At 38.6% G+C, this 20644-nt stretch overlaps 1 protein-coding gene across 1 annotated transcript in view; it reads left to right on the top strand.

Moving 5' to 3' along the window:
• The first annotated feature begins 226 nt into the window (after positions 1-226).
• LOC122809124 (proSAAS-like) overlaps positions 227-20644 on the top strand; it is a 148909-nt gene continuing 128491 nt past the window's right edge. Inside the window, exon 1 of the mRNA XM_044080383.1 lies at positions 227-357. Coding sequence (XP_043936318.1) covers positions 286-357 — 72 coding nt within the window. The 5' untranslated portion in view covers positions 227-285. The remainder of the gene's footprint in view (positions 358-20644) is intronic.

Here is a 20644-nt window from a genome sequence, read left to right as displayed (position 1 = left end):
AACAGTACATGACAGACGTGTGAGATACCTGCAAATACTTAGAGATCCCCTCCAGGTAAATGAAACTCATGTTAAAATAAAATAAAAGTTCGAAAGGTACATCAAGCCTGAAAGTCTATATGCTGTGATTTGCAAAGCCTGCAATGATGTCAGATTGCCCATCCCTGTCTCGTCTGTTGCTAAGCAATACAGCTGCTGGTCCAGCCCTGCTTCTACTCCTAAACCTGTACTCTTGCAGTTGCAAGGCATTTTCTCCATTTCGTGGGCAGCCTCATTCAATCCAGGATGATGGGCCCTTCCCTGTTCCTTGCTGTTTCCATTATCAGCTACAATGTTATCACACCTGTGCTCAGCAAGGTAAGAACAGTTGTCACACATTTCTGCAGTATGGTTCTAGAGCTAGTTTTCATTTGTTCTGCAGCCTTGATGTTGCAATACTGAAGAGGTGATGTTTTAAGACTCCTGTCCCTTTTCTTCTGTTTCTATGGCTGTAATGTGTTACAGGGTACAGGAAAGTTTTCTAAGTGCTTACTATGTTCTTTTTTAATTTGCTTTTAGTAATAACTTTCTCTTTGTGTACTGAGAGATTATTCACCAACTTGTGTTTACTGCATATGAGTTCTTGTGACCTCTGTCATTGCTTCTTCTTGACTTGGGACCCCCTCTGTAACTGAGACTTGCATGGATCATTCCTACTTTTGATCATGCATATGAATAGATCAATAAATATTCCCTCTGGGATGACGTTGTTCCAAACACCATATTAATTTCTGAAATGCTGTCTTAAATATATTTGTGCTGAAATGTGTGAGCGTACATCTTACTGTTTATATTTATACCATACATGTAATGTGACTGTTTGCATGCTTTTTTATGAATATCTGTGTATTGTCATTTGTGCCAGCATATGAACAGCCTGACATAAAGTGTAACTGAGTGGAGATGAGGTAAGGATTGCAAAATATTTTTTTTTTTCTTGGCTGTTTTTGGGATTGTTTTAGAAAATCAATTAGTAGAAAGTAAAAAAAAATTAAATGTATTATTGTTGGTATTACTTATTCTAGGTATGCAAGCATTATAGAAGTACTAGCAGCACACTGACATTTGCAGGTTTCAAGTCTGACTTGGAAGTATAAACAGTGGTACAGGGATTGGATTTATACTCTTTGCTGAGGAGACAACATGTTAGTTCAATGATGAAACAGCTCTGTGTCAAACTGCTAATTCAGATAGAACAAATCCTTGTCATATGGTGACAGGAAGATGGGACTGACAAAAGATTTAAGCTGAGTCATATCAGGAAGGGTGGGAGGGAACACAAATTGAGAACTGGGCTAGTACAAAAGGTGGGGAGCCATTTTCTGAAAACTGCAGGTTTACGTATAATGTGCTGTGCCTAACTGGCAGTTTATCTCTGCTGCTGCAACGGTATTAAAGAGATGGTGCTTTCTTTTAACCTATGCTCTTCCCTTGCCAGCTTTTAACAAACTTAACACTACTTATCAGAATTAAATCTATTAAATTTGTTAATATTTATAAAGTTCAAGAGACAGTACATACTTCAGTATTTCCGTGAATGGTGAATAGACATATTCCCCTTCTGCCCTGTCTTCTACTGCCACTGAATATAACTCATGTTTAGGATTACCAAAAAAAGTCAGTAGAAGTAAGAATAAGAGGATTTAGGGTGAGAGATATCAGTTCTTTATTTTGGGCCAATGAGTAAGGGGAAGTTGAAATGCATCACCTGGATTTTGCATCATATGGGTGCTGAATTAATAATCCAAGATGAGTCACTCAGCACAGGACATTTTGTTCAAGCATCAGAAACAGCGCAGCTGCATTCACATTTGCTGCAGCTGTGCCCCACCCCCAGAACACACATACATGCGCGTGCACACACACACACACACACACACACACACACACACACACACACACACACACACACACAGTCCATTTCTTTCTGTCGCTCTCAATCTGGACCCTGCCCCCCCACACACACACACACATATGCACACATTCAATAATGATTAATGTGGACAGCTAACGCTTCATGCTGCCCAGACTGAGAACATAGCAAATCAATCAAGAACAGAGGCAGTGCCTTTTAGAAATATATGAGGAAGCAAAGAAGGACAAAATGAGGGATAAAACATGCACAATAATGTGGGTAGAGAATGATCAGAAAACAATGATGTTTACCAAGGCTAAATAGATATTTCTTCACTATTCACAAGGAGCAAACAAGGAAATGTATAATTTGAAGTGCTGAGGAAGGCCAGTGTAAAGGGTTAACTGCAGTCCTCTCACAGATAAAAAGGTCCTATAACAATTCTAAGAGCTAAATAGGGTTAGATAATGGTGTCTGCTGAGTTTTACCCTTGAATTTGTAAAATCTGAGGGAAAACTGGTGTTAACAATGACATTTACAATAAAGTCATGGGAAGTGCGTAACATTCTTGAATGCTGGAAGATGGCAACACAATTTGTGGACAGCAGAAAGAACAGAGGATGAGAGCTGTTCAGCTCCCAGTTTGATGTTGGGTGAAGGTAAAATTGTGTATCACTGTTGGAACAGGGAATAACAAAATATCTGGAAGCTAATCGAGCATTAGACCTAAACAAAAATTAAAGGGTTTTACAATAAACACTACATTTTTGTCAAATTTAAATGGATCACACACACTGAAATGGCTTAGTGAGGCTAGAACAGCTAATATACCAGAGTGAATAAAGCTAAATTTAAGCATAAATGCATCCCTTTTTATTTTCCAGAATATAATAGAACTCTTTTATTGAGTAATCAAAGCTATAGATGTTGGCTGCTTAGCCTTTATCAATGCATGTAACATGTTATCACACAAAAGGTTTGCAAATACTTTAAGGGGACATTAAGTGGATCATACAGTATGAGAACATTGGCTACAAAAAAAGGAAATGGAGATATAATAAAAGGAGTCTGCTCAAAAGAATGCATAGCTGCTGTGGGGTACTACAGGGAGCAGACCTGGGGCTTACCCTTTCAGTATTTAAATACACAGTCAGCTAGGGAGTAGGTATGGAATAAAAATATGCCTTTTTTTTGCTGGTGAGACAAAGATACTTTAATAATTTCCTACCCAAGAACATTTAGAAAGGTTGCAGCAGGGAGCTGGTAAAATTATAGGAACTATCAAAAAATGTCTGTTAAGTGTCTATGTATATGGGATGTATTAACCTGTGAAATAGCATAACTGGAACCAGTAGCAACAAGAAAAAAATGTATAATTACCTGAAATTAACAATAGAAGATGAGTGGAAAATAAGAAAGTTATGTGACAAAACTGCAACGATGCCTAGTGGAATACCATGATGTAGAAACAATGGAATCATCAGTACAAAACAACTGAAGTAAGATGTTGTGCCAGATGGTGCTCTGCATTTCTCAGGTATTTTGGTGAAAAACAGTCTTGATAGGAGTTATCACAAGAGGATTTATTTTTATACCAGGGTTTATTGACTACTTTAGTAGCAGAAGTTCAGGGTTACAGCCTCTTGCATGTGGGCTTTCATCCCACAAAAACATATTTCTTTTACTAGCCTGAGTGCAGTTTTCACTTACTTGTTTCCTGTTTATTCTGTTCAGCTAAATATCTTGTATTTTGAAATGAGAAGTTATTTGTTTTTAGATATCTGGCAAGACTAGAATATTTATTCTTATTTCATCCCTTTATTGATTGTGTGTAATTCTGACTTCATCTTTGCAGGAACACACAAAAAAAGTAATTTCAGAAAAAGACAAAGAATATTGTGCAGTCTTCATCCCTGAAGAAAGTAGGCAGAAGGGGAGAGGGCAGAAGTAACTAAGTGCCTCAAAGTGATCCAGATAGTCCAAGTGGATACCATCTTTCAAAAAAGACATATAAGATATAAGAGTGATGGTTCAGTGGAGACACAAGGAATTTTAGTTCTTTGCTATATGGGTAGTAAATGAAATGTGCAGCCTTCCTGAAGAGAATGTAGGGGGAAAGTGATAACCATATTCAAGAATTCATTGGCTAGATTCAAGGCAATTCCTATATGACTCTGGGAAAATAAGCTATCAATTAAGTAGAGGCTTCAAATTTATCTAGAAAGCAGATAAATGGTCAGAGTATATAAGTAAGGGAGTCCTTATCGTCTATAAAAGAACCTGTGTTTCTGGCTAAAAAAATCATCATGTGATGGTTTCCTTTCTTAATGCCAGCATGGCATTCAGTTTTGCTGTGATCACAACTTGAGGTTTACTTGCAGTTAATAGCTAATTCAGAATATGCCTGGCTTCCTGAGCTGAAATCAATGCTTGGCCTCCATTAGCTAGACTTTTGCATCCACTGTTAGCACACTTGGGAAATGAAATAAATGTGATACACAGACAGACACGTACTGATAAGGCTGTTTTATTTCATTAGCTCAGAATGTAAAATTGATGAACGTAGAACTACAGTTTAAGACCAGAATGCATTCTATTGCAGAAGGCTACCTTGCAATCCCATAAATGCACCACAAACTACAAATGCTTATTTGTTTTCAGACAGAGTTAATGCATTCTATTGCAGAAGGCTACCTTGTAATCCCATAAATGCACCACAAATTACAAATGCTTATTTGTTTTCAGACAGAGTTAATCTGCATTTAATATAATGATATTTCACTTAGCGCCTGATTTTTAGAAGCACCTCCAGATTGGGCTCTTACTCATTAAGCTGTGAAATTTCTTGATCAGCTTAGTGAGAGAACACTATTTTAAAGTGAATCTATGACAAAGGTGTCTGGCAGGTTAATGTCAGTCACTGAGTATCTAGAATGTCTCTGACAGACTGTACATGCAGACAGCCGATCCTTAGCTGGAATTGCCCATAACAGTGGTTTGTTGGTCTCAAAGAAAGTGGGATAAGACACCTCTTTGTTTTTTTTATCATTTGCTAGCAGTATGGCCTGTTATAGGCTACTAAGACACCTCTTCCCTCCTATTGTGTCAAAAGCTAAGTATTTCAGGTGCTGTACAGAACACAGAGTTTGCCCTTTTGGTCAGAATTACTGTGTTCATTTGTCATGTAATATAGCTCAGAGTTTATGGCAATTCGTTTTTAATGCACTAAGACCAGGAGACATGGGTTTGATCCCTAGATCCCTTACTGTATTACAGTGTATCCTAAGTAATTCATGTAACCTCCTCAAGGTCCTTGTTTACCCTGGAAAAAACACAGTTGCTTAATAAGACAGATTATCAAAATAAATAAATAATTATTTAAAATATTTATTCTTGTCTTGGATTATTCAGCAGGTCAGCTGACATAGCTATAAAGTGTTTAATTATACTATAAAGTAAATGTCCTAAGTCTGAGAAAATGTAACTGCAATCTAGTGTTAGAGAGTTTCAGAAATATTTTGCTGAGGAGTATTTGTATATGCCTACGATCACTTAAGTGCATCTGTCTGTAGGCATGTGTGTGTGTGTGTGCGTGTGCGTGTGCATGTGTGTGTGTGTGTGTGTGTGTGTGTGTGTGTGTGTGTGTGTGTGTGTGTGTGTGTGTGTGTGTGTTTATGCATGAGTCAGGCTATTAGTACATGACTATAGAAGTGCATGCCTGACTACAAAATGAATTAATATAAATGTCTGTATATGCTTCTGCAAATACACATGGCCAAGGATGTATGCGAAAATGTATGTTTCTATAAATGTGTGCATGTGTGGAGCGTGCACGTTGTGTGTGCATCTGCATATCTCTGTGTATTCATCAGCACATGCATACCAGCTATCAAGAACAGCAAGACTCTTGAGTTTCTTCTTGAAAATATATTCTAACTGCTGAATTTTCTGTCAGGGAAAACAAGAACCCAGAAGTGATGTCACTTCATTTGCTAAAGGCTGGTATATGTTTTTTCTGAATGACAAAATAGTCCCTCAACTACATACCTCAACCTGCAGACATTACAAATAGAAGCAAAGACCCATGAAAAATAGAACATCCAGCTAAAAATCTGGGCATCTGATTGGCATAAAATTTGAATACCAAATAACACATAACTCTTCCCTCTTCCAGTAGGGATGTGGGATACTAATCAGAAACACGCAATTAAAAAGAGGGAATGACACAAATGACAGAAAAAATATAAGCACAGTATTAAAGAGACAGTGTAAAATCTGTAGACTGTAATGAATTGTATTTCAAAATACTACCACACGTGGTCATTAAATTTTGCTAAAGAAAAAGGGAGTTGTAAGATATGTGTCTTCTTTCTTTAAATTATTCTTGAAACTGCTACGTTAGTCATCTAGTGTATTTTTCTGTGTACTAGATAGCTTCAAAAATTACACTGATGAGGGGTATTCAGAAAATTGTGTGAAGATATAAATCAGGTCTGAAAATAGGGGCATAGCTCCAAAAATAGGGACATCCTAAATTAGGCCTGAAATAGGAAGATTCTTCAAAATAGGGACAGTTGAGAGGTATGGCTACAATATTTTAGTCAGGAGCACAAGATTTTTTAATAGATTTATAGGTTGCTACTAGACTTAAGAACAACAAGGGCCCTTACAAGCCTAGTGCACACCAAACCATTTGGGACCCAAGTATCATGGGCATCTACATGGTGGGGGATGGGGGCATGTTTGTAGGGAAGTAACTAAGGATTTGTAGAGGGTGTTAGCTATCATAAGGGTCATGGGAGGCAGACCAGGGGAAATTTATAATTTTCCATCCAGCTGTAAAGGTTTTATTTGAATAGGGTCAGGGATGGACTCTTTTTTTCAATGGATGGGGAGTGTATTCTGTACTGTGGGGATCCTTTGGGTTATATATCTGTCTCTCCAGTACATTCTGTTTATGTCACTAGTGAAGTTCAGATCCCTGGATCTAGTGTTTCTGCTGCTGTTTGTTTTGTGCATGTGCAGCAGATCCATCAGGGCTGTCTGAGAAAGCCCTGCAAGCCAGGTAAAGATCCCCTCTCTTCAACATGAAGGAAACTGAATACAGAGACAGAGCCTTTAGGTGATCAATGTAAGACAAGGTATTCATGCTCTGAATTCTCCTGATGAGAAACTTTTGTGGGCTTTTCAACTGTTAAAAGTATCTGGTTAGATGCATGCTAAAGAGGCGTTGTATTTAATGATAGATCTGATAAGGGACAAGTAGCATGGTACTATAACTTCCTTGGAATTGGATGCAGTAACCTTACCTATAAGTTGGGTGACATAGAATGATTTTCTTACTGTCTTAGCCACATTTTGGTCAAAGGACAGATTGCTGTCTACATGTTTACCCAGATCCCTTACTACTGGGTCGACTCTTGGGCGTGTTTTATCAATGGAGTAATTAACTTGGGTTGACAATTTCCCAAAGGGCATTATAATGCATTTTTTCACATTGAGTTTTAGACCATGGCTTTGTCACCAGTCATTTGCCCATGTTAAACCCTTTTGCAAGATGTTTCTGTTTTGAGTGGAATCTGTAATACTGTCAGTTTACAGTCATCTGTGATCTTGGCGGGCCTTGAACATCAGCCTTAGCATCTGAAAAATAGATGCCAATCAGTAGCAGGCGCAGCACAGAGCCCTGGGACATTCCACTGGTGAAACATCAAGCCAAAATTACCCTTGCAAGTACGGCAAGTGCACAGGCCCAAGAAACTTCCAGCTAAGTCAAAAATCAAGGCCAGCACTAAGTGTGGTTAATATAACTCGATTTTATTACAACATAAATAAACAAAGGGTAGGGTAAAACCCTCAAATCCCACTTTATTTCAACCAGACTGGTTTGGGCTGAAATAGCCTTCCTCAGTGTTAAACACAACCTTATCACATCCACATAATTTATACAAATCCATTAATTAAACAGAGCTGGTTATTGGCTGACTATAAATGATCATTTAATCCATGCTGAAAGAGCCCACCTAGTTTAATAATTCACTTATTTCCTTTAGCATTAAGAATAGTATGCCACCCAGATTTATTAATCTTGTCACCAAATATTTTGTCAATGACAGTAAAATCTGTATGAAGCATTTCCATGTTTGAATGTATGTTTGAATAATGCATTTGATTGTCTCTTATTGCTACTATCATTCAGGTGTCCTCCAATCCGTAAGTGTAAGGGTCTGGATGTTTGGCCAATGTAAAAGGCAGAGCATGTGCACGTTACCAAATGTATAACCTATTCAGACCCACAATTGGCCAAGAACTTAATGTCATAGACCAACACAGTATTTTTGCTACTGAACTGTTTGGTTTTATTCACTCTAATGCAGTCTCTGCAGTGCCCACAAAGTACGCAACCCCCTGTAATTGTACATTGCTGTCATGTCAAGGAAGCAATGTACAATTACATTGCTTCCATGACATGACAGCAATGTACAATTACAGGGGAGGTACTGAGTGGTTGCATATTGCTGTCATGTCATGGAAGCCCCCTGATGATGCTTATAATGAGTAAAATAGGAACCAAGTGTTCTCCCTCTCCGAAATGAAAAAAGGCATCTATTGCCTAAAATATCGGATAATCTATTATCCGATAGCAAGATGTTCCAATGCCTGTTAATGATATCCAAAAAGGCCCCTATCTTGCATCCATATGTAGTACCTAACCTCAGATCCAATGTTTTGTCAGATGAATGTTCCTTATATGTCAGCAAATCCTTTCTATCCTGACTGGAGGCCCAGTTACTGGAAGTAATAATACTGCCATATTTGTAACCTCAATTTTGAAATCTTTGTACCATATAATTCCTATATTGTTTGTATTTCCCTAAATTAGAGCAAGCACATTTGACCTTTTGCTCTGAGAGTGTTGATGGAGAAGTACAGAGAATGTCAGAAGGAGTTGCATTGTGTTTTTGTAGACTTAGAGAAAGTATATGACAGGGTGCCTAGAGAGGAGTTGTGGTATTGTATGAGGAAGTTGGGAGTGTCAGAGAAGTATGTAAGAGTGGTACAGAATATGTACGAGGGTAGTGTAACAGCAGTGAGGTCTGCGGTGGGAGTGACGGATGCATTTAAGTTGGAGGTGGGATTACATCAAGGTTCAGCTCTGAGCCCTTTCTTATTTGTAATGGTGATGGACAGGTTGACAGACGAGATCAGACAGGAGTCCCCATGGACTATGATGTTTGCAGATGACATTGTGATCTGTAGTGGGAGTATGGAACGGGTGGAGGAGACCCTGTAGAGATGGAGATATGCTCTAGAGAGAAGAGGAATGAAGGTCAGCTGGACTAAGACAGAATATATGTGTGTGAATGAGATGGAGGATAGAGGAATGGTGAGGATGCAAGGAGTAGAGGTGGCGAAGGTGGATGAGTTTAAATACTTGGGGTCAGTAATTCAGAGTAATGGTGAGTGTGGAAGAGAGATGAAGAAGAGAGTACAGGCAGGATGGAGTGGGTGGAGAAGAGTGTCAGGAGTGATTTGTGACAGACGCATACCTGTAAGAGTGAAAGGGAAGGTCTACAAGAGGGTAGTGAGACCAGCTATGTTATATGGGTTGGAGACAGTGGCACTGACAAAAAGGCAGGAGTTTGAGCTGGATGTGGCAGAGTTAAAGATGTTAAGATTTGCATTGGGTGTGACGAGGGTGGACAGGATTAGGAATAAGTATATTAGAGGGTCAGCCCAGGTTGGAAGGTTTGGAGACAAAGCCAGAGAGGCAAGATTACATTGGTTTGGACATGTGCTGAGGAGGGATGCTGAGTATATTGGGAAAAAGATGCTAAGGATGGAGCTACCAGGTAACAGGAAAAGAGGAAGGCTTAAGATAAGGTTTATGGATGTGGTGAGAGAGGACATGCAGGTTGTTGGTGTGAAAGAGCAAGATGCAGAGGACAGGAAGAAATGGAAACAGGTGATCCGCTGTGGTGACCCCTAACGGGAACAGCCGAAAGAAGATGATGATGAGAGCAAGCACATTTGACCTAAAGCAACTCTGCTTTGGGGATGTTCCTGATGACATGTTGTGGGTGAAAGGTGGATACGTGGAGTAAGGAATTATATTGCGAGTATTTCCGAAAAATGTCACAGTCGAGAGTATTGTCCTCATTCCTTTTGATCAGGACATCCAGAAACGTAATCTGGTTTATATGATAATGAACCATGAACTGGATTCCCCATTTGTTCCCATTTAGAAATTCTACAAATTCTTGAAGGTAACTACTATCAGCTCTCCACACTAGCCAACAGTCATCCAAATAGCACCTCCAATGTCAATTTCCTCCAGATACAAATTGTGTCTAGGGTCATAAATGAGATGATCCTCCACATAAGCCATAAAGAGGTCAGCACAAATGGGGGCAAAAGATGGCCCCATTGCTGTGCCCTGTATTTGCCAATAGCACTGGTCCTCAAAGTACAGGACATTTTTGGTTAAAACATGCTCTGCTAAGCAAACCAGGAATGTGTTAAATCCAGACTGATAAAGTTCACTTTTCTCTAACAAATATTGTAATGCACAAAGGCCAGCCCAATGTGGGATGTTAGTGTAGAGGGCAGTAACATCAAGTGTACATAGAAGCCAACCCGGTTCTAATTGCATGTCAGAAATAATACCTAAAAATTAGGTTGTATCCTGTATGCGTGCTCTGATAAATTTTAATAATGGTTGTAAATACTTGGTTAGGAACTGTGAAAGTGGTTCGGTAAGGGACCCTCTGCCTGATACAATGGGTCTCCCTGGTGGGTTATTTAAGTCCTTATGTATTTTAGGCAAAATATATAAATACTGGGATTTGGGATCCTGTACCGTTAGATGGTATAGGTTGGAATCTGTAATAATACCCTTCTCCTTAGCTTGCTTTAGGAAGGCATCTACTTCTGTCTTGAATCTGAAAGCTGGATCTAAGGGCATTAGCATGTAATACTGGCCATCCCTAAGTTACCACTGGGTTTCATTGAAATACATCTCCCAGTCCATAACCACCACAGCTCCTCCCTTGTCAACAGGTAAGATCACTAATTTCTTATTATTTTGTAAATTAGACACTACCTGTAGTTCGATCTTTGAGAGATTGTGAGGTGATAAACGATGTTCATGAGCATGAAAATGTAAATCTTTGAGAACACTAAACTGGAAGGCAGTCACCCATTGATACATAGGTGGAGTAAAGGTGGATTTGTGAAATTTGAAGGAATTAGTGTTAGTAACAGAGGTTTCATCATCAAAAAACAATTTTAAATTGAGTAGGCGACAAAATACTACTACATCCTCTGCCAAAGAATTTTCAGATACAACAAAACCAGGTACAAAAGTTAAACTTTTATTAAGTACTTGTATTTCCACCTCAGAGAGTGGTATAGAAGAGACATTCAAAACATTGCAGGTGTTGTTTATTTTTGTAACATTAGTTTGAAAAGACTCTCGAGATCCCTTAACCCCTCTTTGTTTTCTGCCTCCCTTATGCATCCGGGCCTTAAAGGGCATTCAAATTCTGTCTCTTTGGGATGAGCGATTCTAAAGTATGGTTGCTGTCCACCCCCGTGGCTGAGGAGGAATCTTCACCAGATGTACTATTGTTCCCCCTCTAGATTTTTTAAGGATTGATTTAGGTCTCTTTCTTTTCTGATTATGGGGTCTAACCTCTGGCTGACCAAATTTGACCTGTTTATATGATCCAAAGGGTTTCTCTATATCATAATCCCCCATATCCCGATTAAATTTTTTGATTTTTTTTCTCCTTTAGTTGTTTCTCCAAATTGAGAAGTTCTGTGCTAAGTTGATTCAAACATGTTGAATAACAAGATAAATCCTCAAAACTCTTAATTTCCTCACATAATAAACCTACTTCCATAATATATTGATCAACTCTGTATTAATAGAAAGCTCTCAAAGCCTCTACAAAGCCCATCAATGCCTTCTGTTGGACCTGGGCCCATTCATCCACCAGTTTTTCATCAATGTTGTTCACTAAAGGTTGTATTCTAACCTGCAAACCCCTTGGGGTAATCCCTTTTAGCTGATAAGCTTTAAAAAGTTTCAAGTGCCACACGTTAGTGCGTAATGTTTTCATGCATTTGGTAAGCTTCTGAAAAGCCTGATTACAGCTAATCACTGGGTCATTGACATTTAAATCCATATTGGGATTGTCTGAGGGCCCTAATCCAAATACCAATAGTTCATCCTTGTTTGAGGACAAACCTTTCAAAATCGAAACCAGATCCATACTCATCCGGAATCCCACTCAAAATCTCAAAAAATAATCAATGTCTATGTGAATTGAGAAAAACCTATCCTGATAACTCACCCTGCTTGTCCAACATGTTAAGTCCCAATAGAATGAATACAGAACTTCCCTTAATGAAGGGTGACTATCTGGGTTCAAAACTTGTGGAATATGAAAAAGGGATAATTGCTTTTAACTCAACACAAAAAACCAATACCATTACCAAAGTTACTATAGTTAAATCAGTAAAAGATAAGAGGAACAATTATAGCCCCTGTGATTGTTACAAAAACTGGTAAATGTACATATTATAAGACACAGCAGTGGGGTGTATATCACATTATCAAAATTCCAAAAGATCGAACACCATAAGCTTGACCTTGGAATCTCAAAATGTGATATACTCAAACGCTCAGAACAGCAAATTTTTTCCAAGGGAAAAAATTTGCTGTTCCGAGAATACACACACACAGCACAAGCACACCAAAATACATAATTCACACATACACACTTCACAGAACCCTACACTAAACTGTACATACACTACTAGCTATCCACTTACCTTAGCCCTACCCTAACCCTAAGGTCCTTAACAAACGCACACTCACCTTACCCGCTCCCTAACCCTAAGGTCCCTAACTAATGCACACTCACCTTACCCGCTCCCTAACCCTAAGGTCCCTAACTATTGCACACTCACCTTACCTGCTCCCTATCCCTAAGGTCCCTAACTATCACACACTCATCTTACCTCAGTCCGTTCGCACACTTACCTTAACCCGGTCCGTCACCTTTGCGCCACAGTCGAGGAAATAGCGAAGCCACAGAAACGGCCCACTGAATACTTTCCCTAGGAAAATATTCGGTGTTCTGCAGCTTCGCTATTTCAAGCGTTCGCTGAATAGGGGTCAACATTATAACATTTGAAGTTTTAAGACTTCGATGTTATTATATAGACCCCAGCAGTGCTACGTTCCCCTATATCATTAGTCCCAAAGTACAATGTAATGTTCAATTACCACCAAAAACATGATACATAAAATCATAAACAGTGCTGTTCATGATATAATTAGGGAGGAACAATAATAGCCCCTGCAATTAGTACATTGATAAACACTTATGTAGACCACAGTGCTATGTTCCTCTTGATCCAAAACTTTCATAGCATTATGCTTTCGACCATATATAAATGCAGAAAGGGAACAATAATAGCCCCTGCGATGTTTATGACAGTAAAGATCAACCCAACAGTGCAGTGCTATGTTCCCCTTATATACATAAAAATAAAAGGTGTAATGGTTATTATGCATAAAGCATTAATCCACAATATTAGCATCAGTCATGATTCTCATCCACTTAATATGATAATCCCTTATTCATAAGCCAGCAAACGGCTTCATGTGTACGTATATACTGTACCAAATTATAAAGATTTAAATTCACTTACACAGAAAATATAATCATAAAGGGACAATACTAGCCATTGTGCATGTTCATTCAAACTAGATATACAAAATTCTTACCATGGAATGAGTAGATTTCTATCACCCAAACCAATTTCATGCCCAGTGCTACGTACCCTTATTCATAACCTCTGAAATCCACATAAAAAAGGTAGTACAAATAAATAATATACGTACAGACCCTTGTCCATATAGGTCCGTATGTAAGTCCAATAAATCAGTTCAAACCATACATTGAATGTCCATTATAATCCTTAGATGCCAAGTCCCATATTAAGTCCAGTAATTCACAACTATAATGATAATAAGATCCAAGATCCCACTGAGAAGCCCGCTGATTATATAAGACCAGAATCCAGCCGGAGATGGCACATAGCATATGCTACAGGCAAATCTTCCCGTTTATGGTATAAATAGTTCCATATAGTAAAAAAAAGCATCAGAATTTCTCCCAGTCTGAAAAATATGTTTCCTCAGTTCAAGTAGAGTCCAAGAAATGATGACCGCTTCTCCTGTTTTAAGTAGAATCCAAATCCAGTAGCAAAAATACTGTGTTGGTCTATGACATTAAGTTCTTGGCCTATTATGGGTCTGAATAGGTTATATATTTGGTAACGTGCACATGCTCTGCCTTTTACATTGGCCAAACATCCAGACTCCCATGCTTACAGGTTGGAGAACACCTGAGAGATATTAGGAATAAGAGACAATCAGATGCATTATTCAAACATACACTCAAACATGGAAATGCTTCCTACAGATTTTACTGTCATTGATAAAATATTTGGTGACAAGATTAATAAATCTGGGTGGTATACTGTTCTTAATGCTAAAGAAAAGAAGTGGATTATTAAACTAGGTGGGCTCTTTCAGCCTGGATAAAATGATCATTTATAATCAGCCAATAACCAACTCTGTTTAATTAATGGATTTGTATAAATTATGTGGATGTGACAAGGTTGTGTTTAACACTGAGGAAGGCTATTTCGGCCTGAAACCAGTCTGATTGACTTTTTGTGGGGTTTGAGGGTTTTACCCTACCCTTTTGGTTATTTATGTTGTAATAAAATCGAGTTATATTAACCACACTAAGTGCTGGCCTTGATTTCTGACTTTGCTGGAAGTTTGTTGGGCCTGTGCCCTTACCATACTTGCCAGAGTAATTTTGGCTTGATGTTCCGCATTTTCCTCGCTGTCAGCTTCAGTGTGGTTGCTGCTCACACCCGTGACGGAATTTATGGAGTTTTAGCTGGTTATCTATAACGTAAAGTTGGTTGTTTGGTAAAATATGATCGGGACTATGGATTTACACCTGTTGAACTAAGTTATTTTCTATATAGCTGGGCTTTGAGTGGGAACCATTTGTGATATCCTTTATCGCTCTAAACTAGGGGTTAAGGAAAGTGTATGCAAGTAGGCTGTGAACGAGTCATTTTTTGGATTCTACTTGAAACAGGAGAAGCGGTCGTCATTTCTTGGACTCTACTTGAACTGAGTAGATGTATTTTTTGGATTGGGAGCAATTCTGGTGCGCTTTTTACTATATGGAACTATTTATACCATAAACGGGAAGATTTGCCTGTAGCATATGCTATGTGCCATCTCCGGCTGGATTCTGGTCTTATATAATCAGTAGGCTTCTCAGTGGGATATTGGATCTTATTATCATTACAGTTGTGAATTACTGGACTTAACAATATAGGACTTGGCATCTAAGGAATATAATGGACATTCAATGTATGGTTTGAACTGATTTATTGGACTTACATATGGACTGATATCGACAAGGGTCTGTACATATATTATTTATTTGTACTACCTTTTTTATGTGGATTTCAGAGGTTATGAATAAGGGTACGTAACATTGGGCATGAAATTGGTTCGGGTGATAGAAATCTACTCGTTCCAGGGTAAGAATTTTGTATATCTAGTTTGAGTGAACATGCACAATGTCTACTATTGTGCTCTTATGAGTATATTTTCTGTGTAAGTGAATTTAAATCTTTATAATTTGGTACGGCATATAAGTACACATGAATCCGTTTGCTGGCTTATGAATAAGGGATTATCACATCAAGTGGATGAGAATCTTGACTGATCCTAATACTGTGGATTAATGTTTTATGCACAATAACTATTACACCTTTTATTTTTATGTATATATAAGGGGAACATAGCACTGCACTGTTGGGTTGATCTTTACTGTCATAAACATCACAGGGGATATTATTATTCCCTTTCTGCATTTATATATGGTTGAAAGCATAATGCTATGAAAGTTTAGAGTCAAGAGGAACGTAGCACTGCAGTCTTCATAAGTGTTTATCAATGTACTAATTGCAGGGGCTATTATTATTCCTCCAAATTATATCATGAACAGCACTGTTTATGATTTTATGTATCATGTTTTTGCTGGTAATTGAACATTACATTGTGCTTTGGGACTGATGGTATAGGGGAACGTAGCACCACTGTGTCTTATAATATGTACTTTTACCGGTTTTTGTAACAATTGCAGGGGTTATAATTGTCCCTCTTATCTTTTACTAATTTAACTATAGTAACTTTGGTATTGGTTTTTGTGTTGAGTTAAAAGCAATTGCCCCTTTTTCATGTTCCACAAGTTCTGAACCCAGATAGTCACCCTTCATTAAGGGAAGTTCTGTATTCATTCTATTGGGACTTACATGTTGGATAAGCAGGGTGAGGTATCAGGATAGGTTTTTCTCAATGCACATAGATATTGATTATTTTTGAGATTTTGAGTGGATTCTGGTTCAGTATGGATCTGGTTTTGATTTTGAAAGGTTTGTCCTCGGACAAGGATGATCTATTGGTATTTGGATTAGGGCCCTCGGACAATCCCAATATGGATTTAAATGTCAATGACCCAGTGATTAGCTGTAATCAGGCTTTTCAGAAGCTTACCAGTGCATATAAACATTACGCAGTAATGTGTGGCACTTGAAACCTTTTAAAGCTTATCAGCTAAACGTGATTACCCCAAGGGGTTTGCAGGTTAGAATACAACCTTTAGTGAACAACATTGATGAAAAACTGGTGGATGAATGGGCCCAGGTCCAACAGAAGGCATCGATGGGTTTCGTAGAGGCGTTGAGAGCCTTCTATGAATGCAGCGTTAATCAATATATTATGGAAGTAGGTTTAGTATGTGAGGAAATTAAGAGTTTTGAGGATTTATCTTGTTATTCAACATGTTTGAATCAACTTAGCACAGAACTTCTCAATTTGAGGAAACAACTAAAAGAAATCTGACCCGACACTTGCAGCAGCTGGAGAGGCCACAAAAGTTCCTCACCAAAAGGATAAAGGGTCTCAAACATCTGTCCTATGCTGCCCGACTGAAAGAACTCCAGCTCTATTCAGTCGCTTACCGCTTGCTCAGAGGTGACCTTTGCCTAACATACAAGGCCATGTCAAACCCAGATTTGATGAATATGCTTCACCTCAAAAAATCTAGATCCATCAGAGCCACAAGGGCGGGAGACTTAAACCTCGACACGGCTATTAATAGGACGTGCTGGAGGGATAGATTCATCACCCAAAGACTCCCTATGCTGTGGAATAAAATCCCGGTATATGTGAGGCAGAGCACCTCGCTGGCCTTGTTCAAGAGAAATCTTGACCAATGGATGGGAGATCGCAGATATACCCCAGGGATTACCTCAGTGTCACTGCTCAACAGAGGCACAGCAAAATAATGGGTATAGTTCCCCATACTAAAGGGGTGGCGTAAGCCACAAAACTATGGGCTAGGCTTGTAAATGCCCTCGGGCAGATAGCCTAGTATGAACCTATGAATCTATGAACCTATGAAAAAAATCAAAAAATTTAACCGGGATATGGGGGACTATGATAGAGAGAAACCCTTTGGATCATATAAACAGGTCAAATTTGGTCAGGCAGAAGTTAGACCCCATAATCAGAAAAGAAAGAGATTGAAATCAGTCCTTAAAAAATCTAGAGGGGGGAATAGTAGTACATCTGGTGAAGATTCCTCCTCAGCCATGGAGGTGGACAGCAACCATACTTTAGAATCGCCTATCCCAAAGAGATAGAATTTAGATGCCCCTTTAGGGCCCGGACACATATTGGAGGCAGAAAACATAGAGGGGGTAAGGGATCTCGAGAGTCTTCTCAAACTAATGGTACAAAAATAAAACCCTGTAATGTTTTGAATATGTCTTCTATACCACTCTCTAAAGTGGAAATAGAAGTACTTAATAAAGGTTTAACTTTTGTACCTGGTTTTGTTGTTTCTGAAGATTCTTTGGCACAGGATGTAGTAGCATTTTGTCGTCTACTCAATTTAAGATTGTTTTTTGATGATGAAACCTCTGTTGCTAACACTAATACCTTCAAATTTCACAAATTTACCTTTACCCCACCTATGCATCAACAGGTGGCTTCCTTCCAGTCTAGTGTTCTCAAATATTTACATTTTCATGCTGATGAACATCATTTATCACCTCACAATCTCTCAAAGATTAAACTACAGGTAGTGTCTAATTTACAAAATAATAAGAAATTAGTGATCTTACCTGCTGACAATGGAGGAGCTGTGGTGGCTATGGACTGGGAGATGTATTTCAATGAAGCCCAGAGGCAATTTAGGGATGGCCGGTATTACATGCCCTTAGATCCAACTTTCATATTCAAGACAGAAATAGATACCTTCCTAAAGCAAGCTAGGGAGGAGGGTATTATTACAGATTCCGACCTATACAATCTAACAGTACAGGATCCCAAAGGGTCTATATTAGATGAATGAACAATCAAAATGTCGAGTACAACATGCTGGACACATTTTGATCAAACGGTCACCTAACAGAAAACTAAAAAGCCTGAATACAACTAAAGCGAAACATTTTGTTTGTCCCACACCTTCCCTATACTAACATACAACACATACAATGAATACATATAAACCCCTACATCCTGACATCATTCAACAACTTTAAAACCTAATCACACTCTTCTGCTTTTAAAACAAAGTGGGGGTCTTTGCCCTCCACCCCCTCAACTAAATATACCAACTCCGAGATCGCTCTACATTGGGGAAAGGGCAATTTCCCGGTAAATGCAAAATGAATACTTACACAAGTAAAGAATTCACTTACCTAGCCATTCCAGACAATGAAGCGTCTTTATGTCACAAGCTACACTCACTACCATGGCCAACTAAAACTTTTCGAAACTCCAGTTTTCAGCATTTGCAGATTCCGATTAGATGAACGATCGACCAAAGTGTGTTGAGCATGTTGTACTCGACATTTTGATCGTTCATTCATCTAATATAGACCCGATCCCAAATCACAGTATTTATATCTTTTGCCTAAAATACATAAGGACTTACATAACCCACCAGGGAGACCCATTATATCAGGCAGAGGGTCCCTTACCGAACCACTTTTACAGTTCCTAACCAAGTATTTGCAACCATTATTAAAATTTATCAGAGCACGCATACAGGATACAACCTAATTTTTAGGTATTATTTCTGACATGCATTTAGAACCGGGTTGGCTCCTATGTACACTTGATGTTACTGCCCTCTACACTAACATCCCACATTGGGCTGGCCTTTGTACGTTACAATATTCATTAGAGAAAAGTGATCTTTATCAGTCTAGATTTAACACATTCCTGGTTTGCTTAGCAGAGCATGTTTTAACCAAAAATGTCCTGTACTTTGAGGACCAGTGCTATTGGCAAATACAGGCACAGCATTGGGGGCATCTTTTGCCCCAATTTATGCTGACCTCTTTGTGGCTTATGTGGAGGATCATCTCATTTATGATCCTGGACACAATTTGTATCTGGAGGAAATTGACATTTGGAGGTGCAATGACTGTTGGCTAGCATGGAGAGCTGATAGTAGTTACCTTCAAGAATTTGTAGAATATCTAAATGGGAACAAATGGGGAATCCAGTTCACGGTTCATTATCATATAAACCAGATTACGTTTCTGGATGTCCTGATCAAAAGGAATGAAGACAATACTCTTGACTGTGAAATTTTTCGGAAATACCCACAATATAATTCCTTACACCATGCATCCAGCTTTCACCCACAACACATCATCAGGAACATCCCCAAATCACAGTTCCTTCAGGTCAAACATGTTTGCTCTAATTTGGAGAAATATGAACAGTATAGGAATTTTATGGTACAAAGATTTCAAAATCGAGGTTACAAATGTGGCAGTATTATTACTGCCTTTTACTGGGCCTCCAGCCAGGATAGGAAGGACCTGCTGACATATAAGGAACATTCATCTGACAAAACATTGGATCAGAGGTTAGTTACTACATATGGATGCAACACAGGGGCCATTTTGGAAATCATTAACAGGCATTGGAACATCTTGCTATCAGATCATAGATTATCTGATATTTTAGGCACTAGATGCCTTTTTTCATTTCAGAGAGAGAGAACACTTGGTTCCTATTTTAGTCATTATAATCATCATCACGGGGCTTCCATGACATGACAGCAATGTACAATTACAGGGGAGATGCCGTGTGGTTGCATACCTTGTGGGCACTGCACACACTGCATTAGAGTGAATAATCCCAAACAGTTCAGTAGCAAAAATACTGTGTTGGTCTATGACATTAAGTTCTTGGCCAATTGCGGGTCTGAATGGGTTAAATATTTGGTAATGTGCACATGCTCTGCCTTTTACATTGGCCAAACATCCAGACTTCTATGCTTACGAGTTGGAGAACACCTGAGTGATATTAGGAATAAGAGACAATCAAATGCATTATTCAAACATACACTCAAACACGGAAATGCTTCCTACAGATTTTACTGTCATTGACAAAATATTTGGTGACAAGATTAATAAATCTGGGTGCCATACTATTCTTAATGCTAAAGAAAATAAGTGAATTATTAAACTAGGTGGGCTCTTTCAGCATGGATTAAATGATCATTTATAATCAGCCAATAACCAACTCTGTTTAATTAATGGATTTGTATA

This window comes from Protopterus annectens, chromosome 8.part0 (assembly GCF_019279795.1).
Source record: "Protopterus annectens isolate FY-2018-M chromosome 8.part0, PAN1.0, whole genome shotgun sequence".
NCBI lineage: Eukaryota > Metazoa > Chordata > Ceratodontiformes > Protopteridae > Protopterus > Protopterus annectens.
This window is presented reverse-complemented; position numbering and strand designations above follow the sequence as displayed.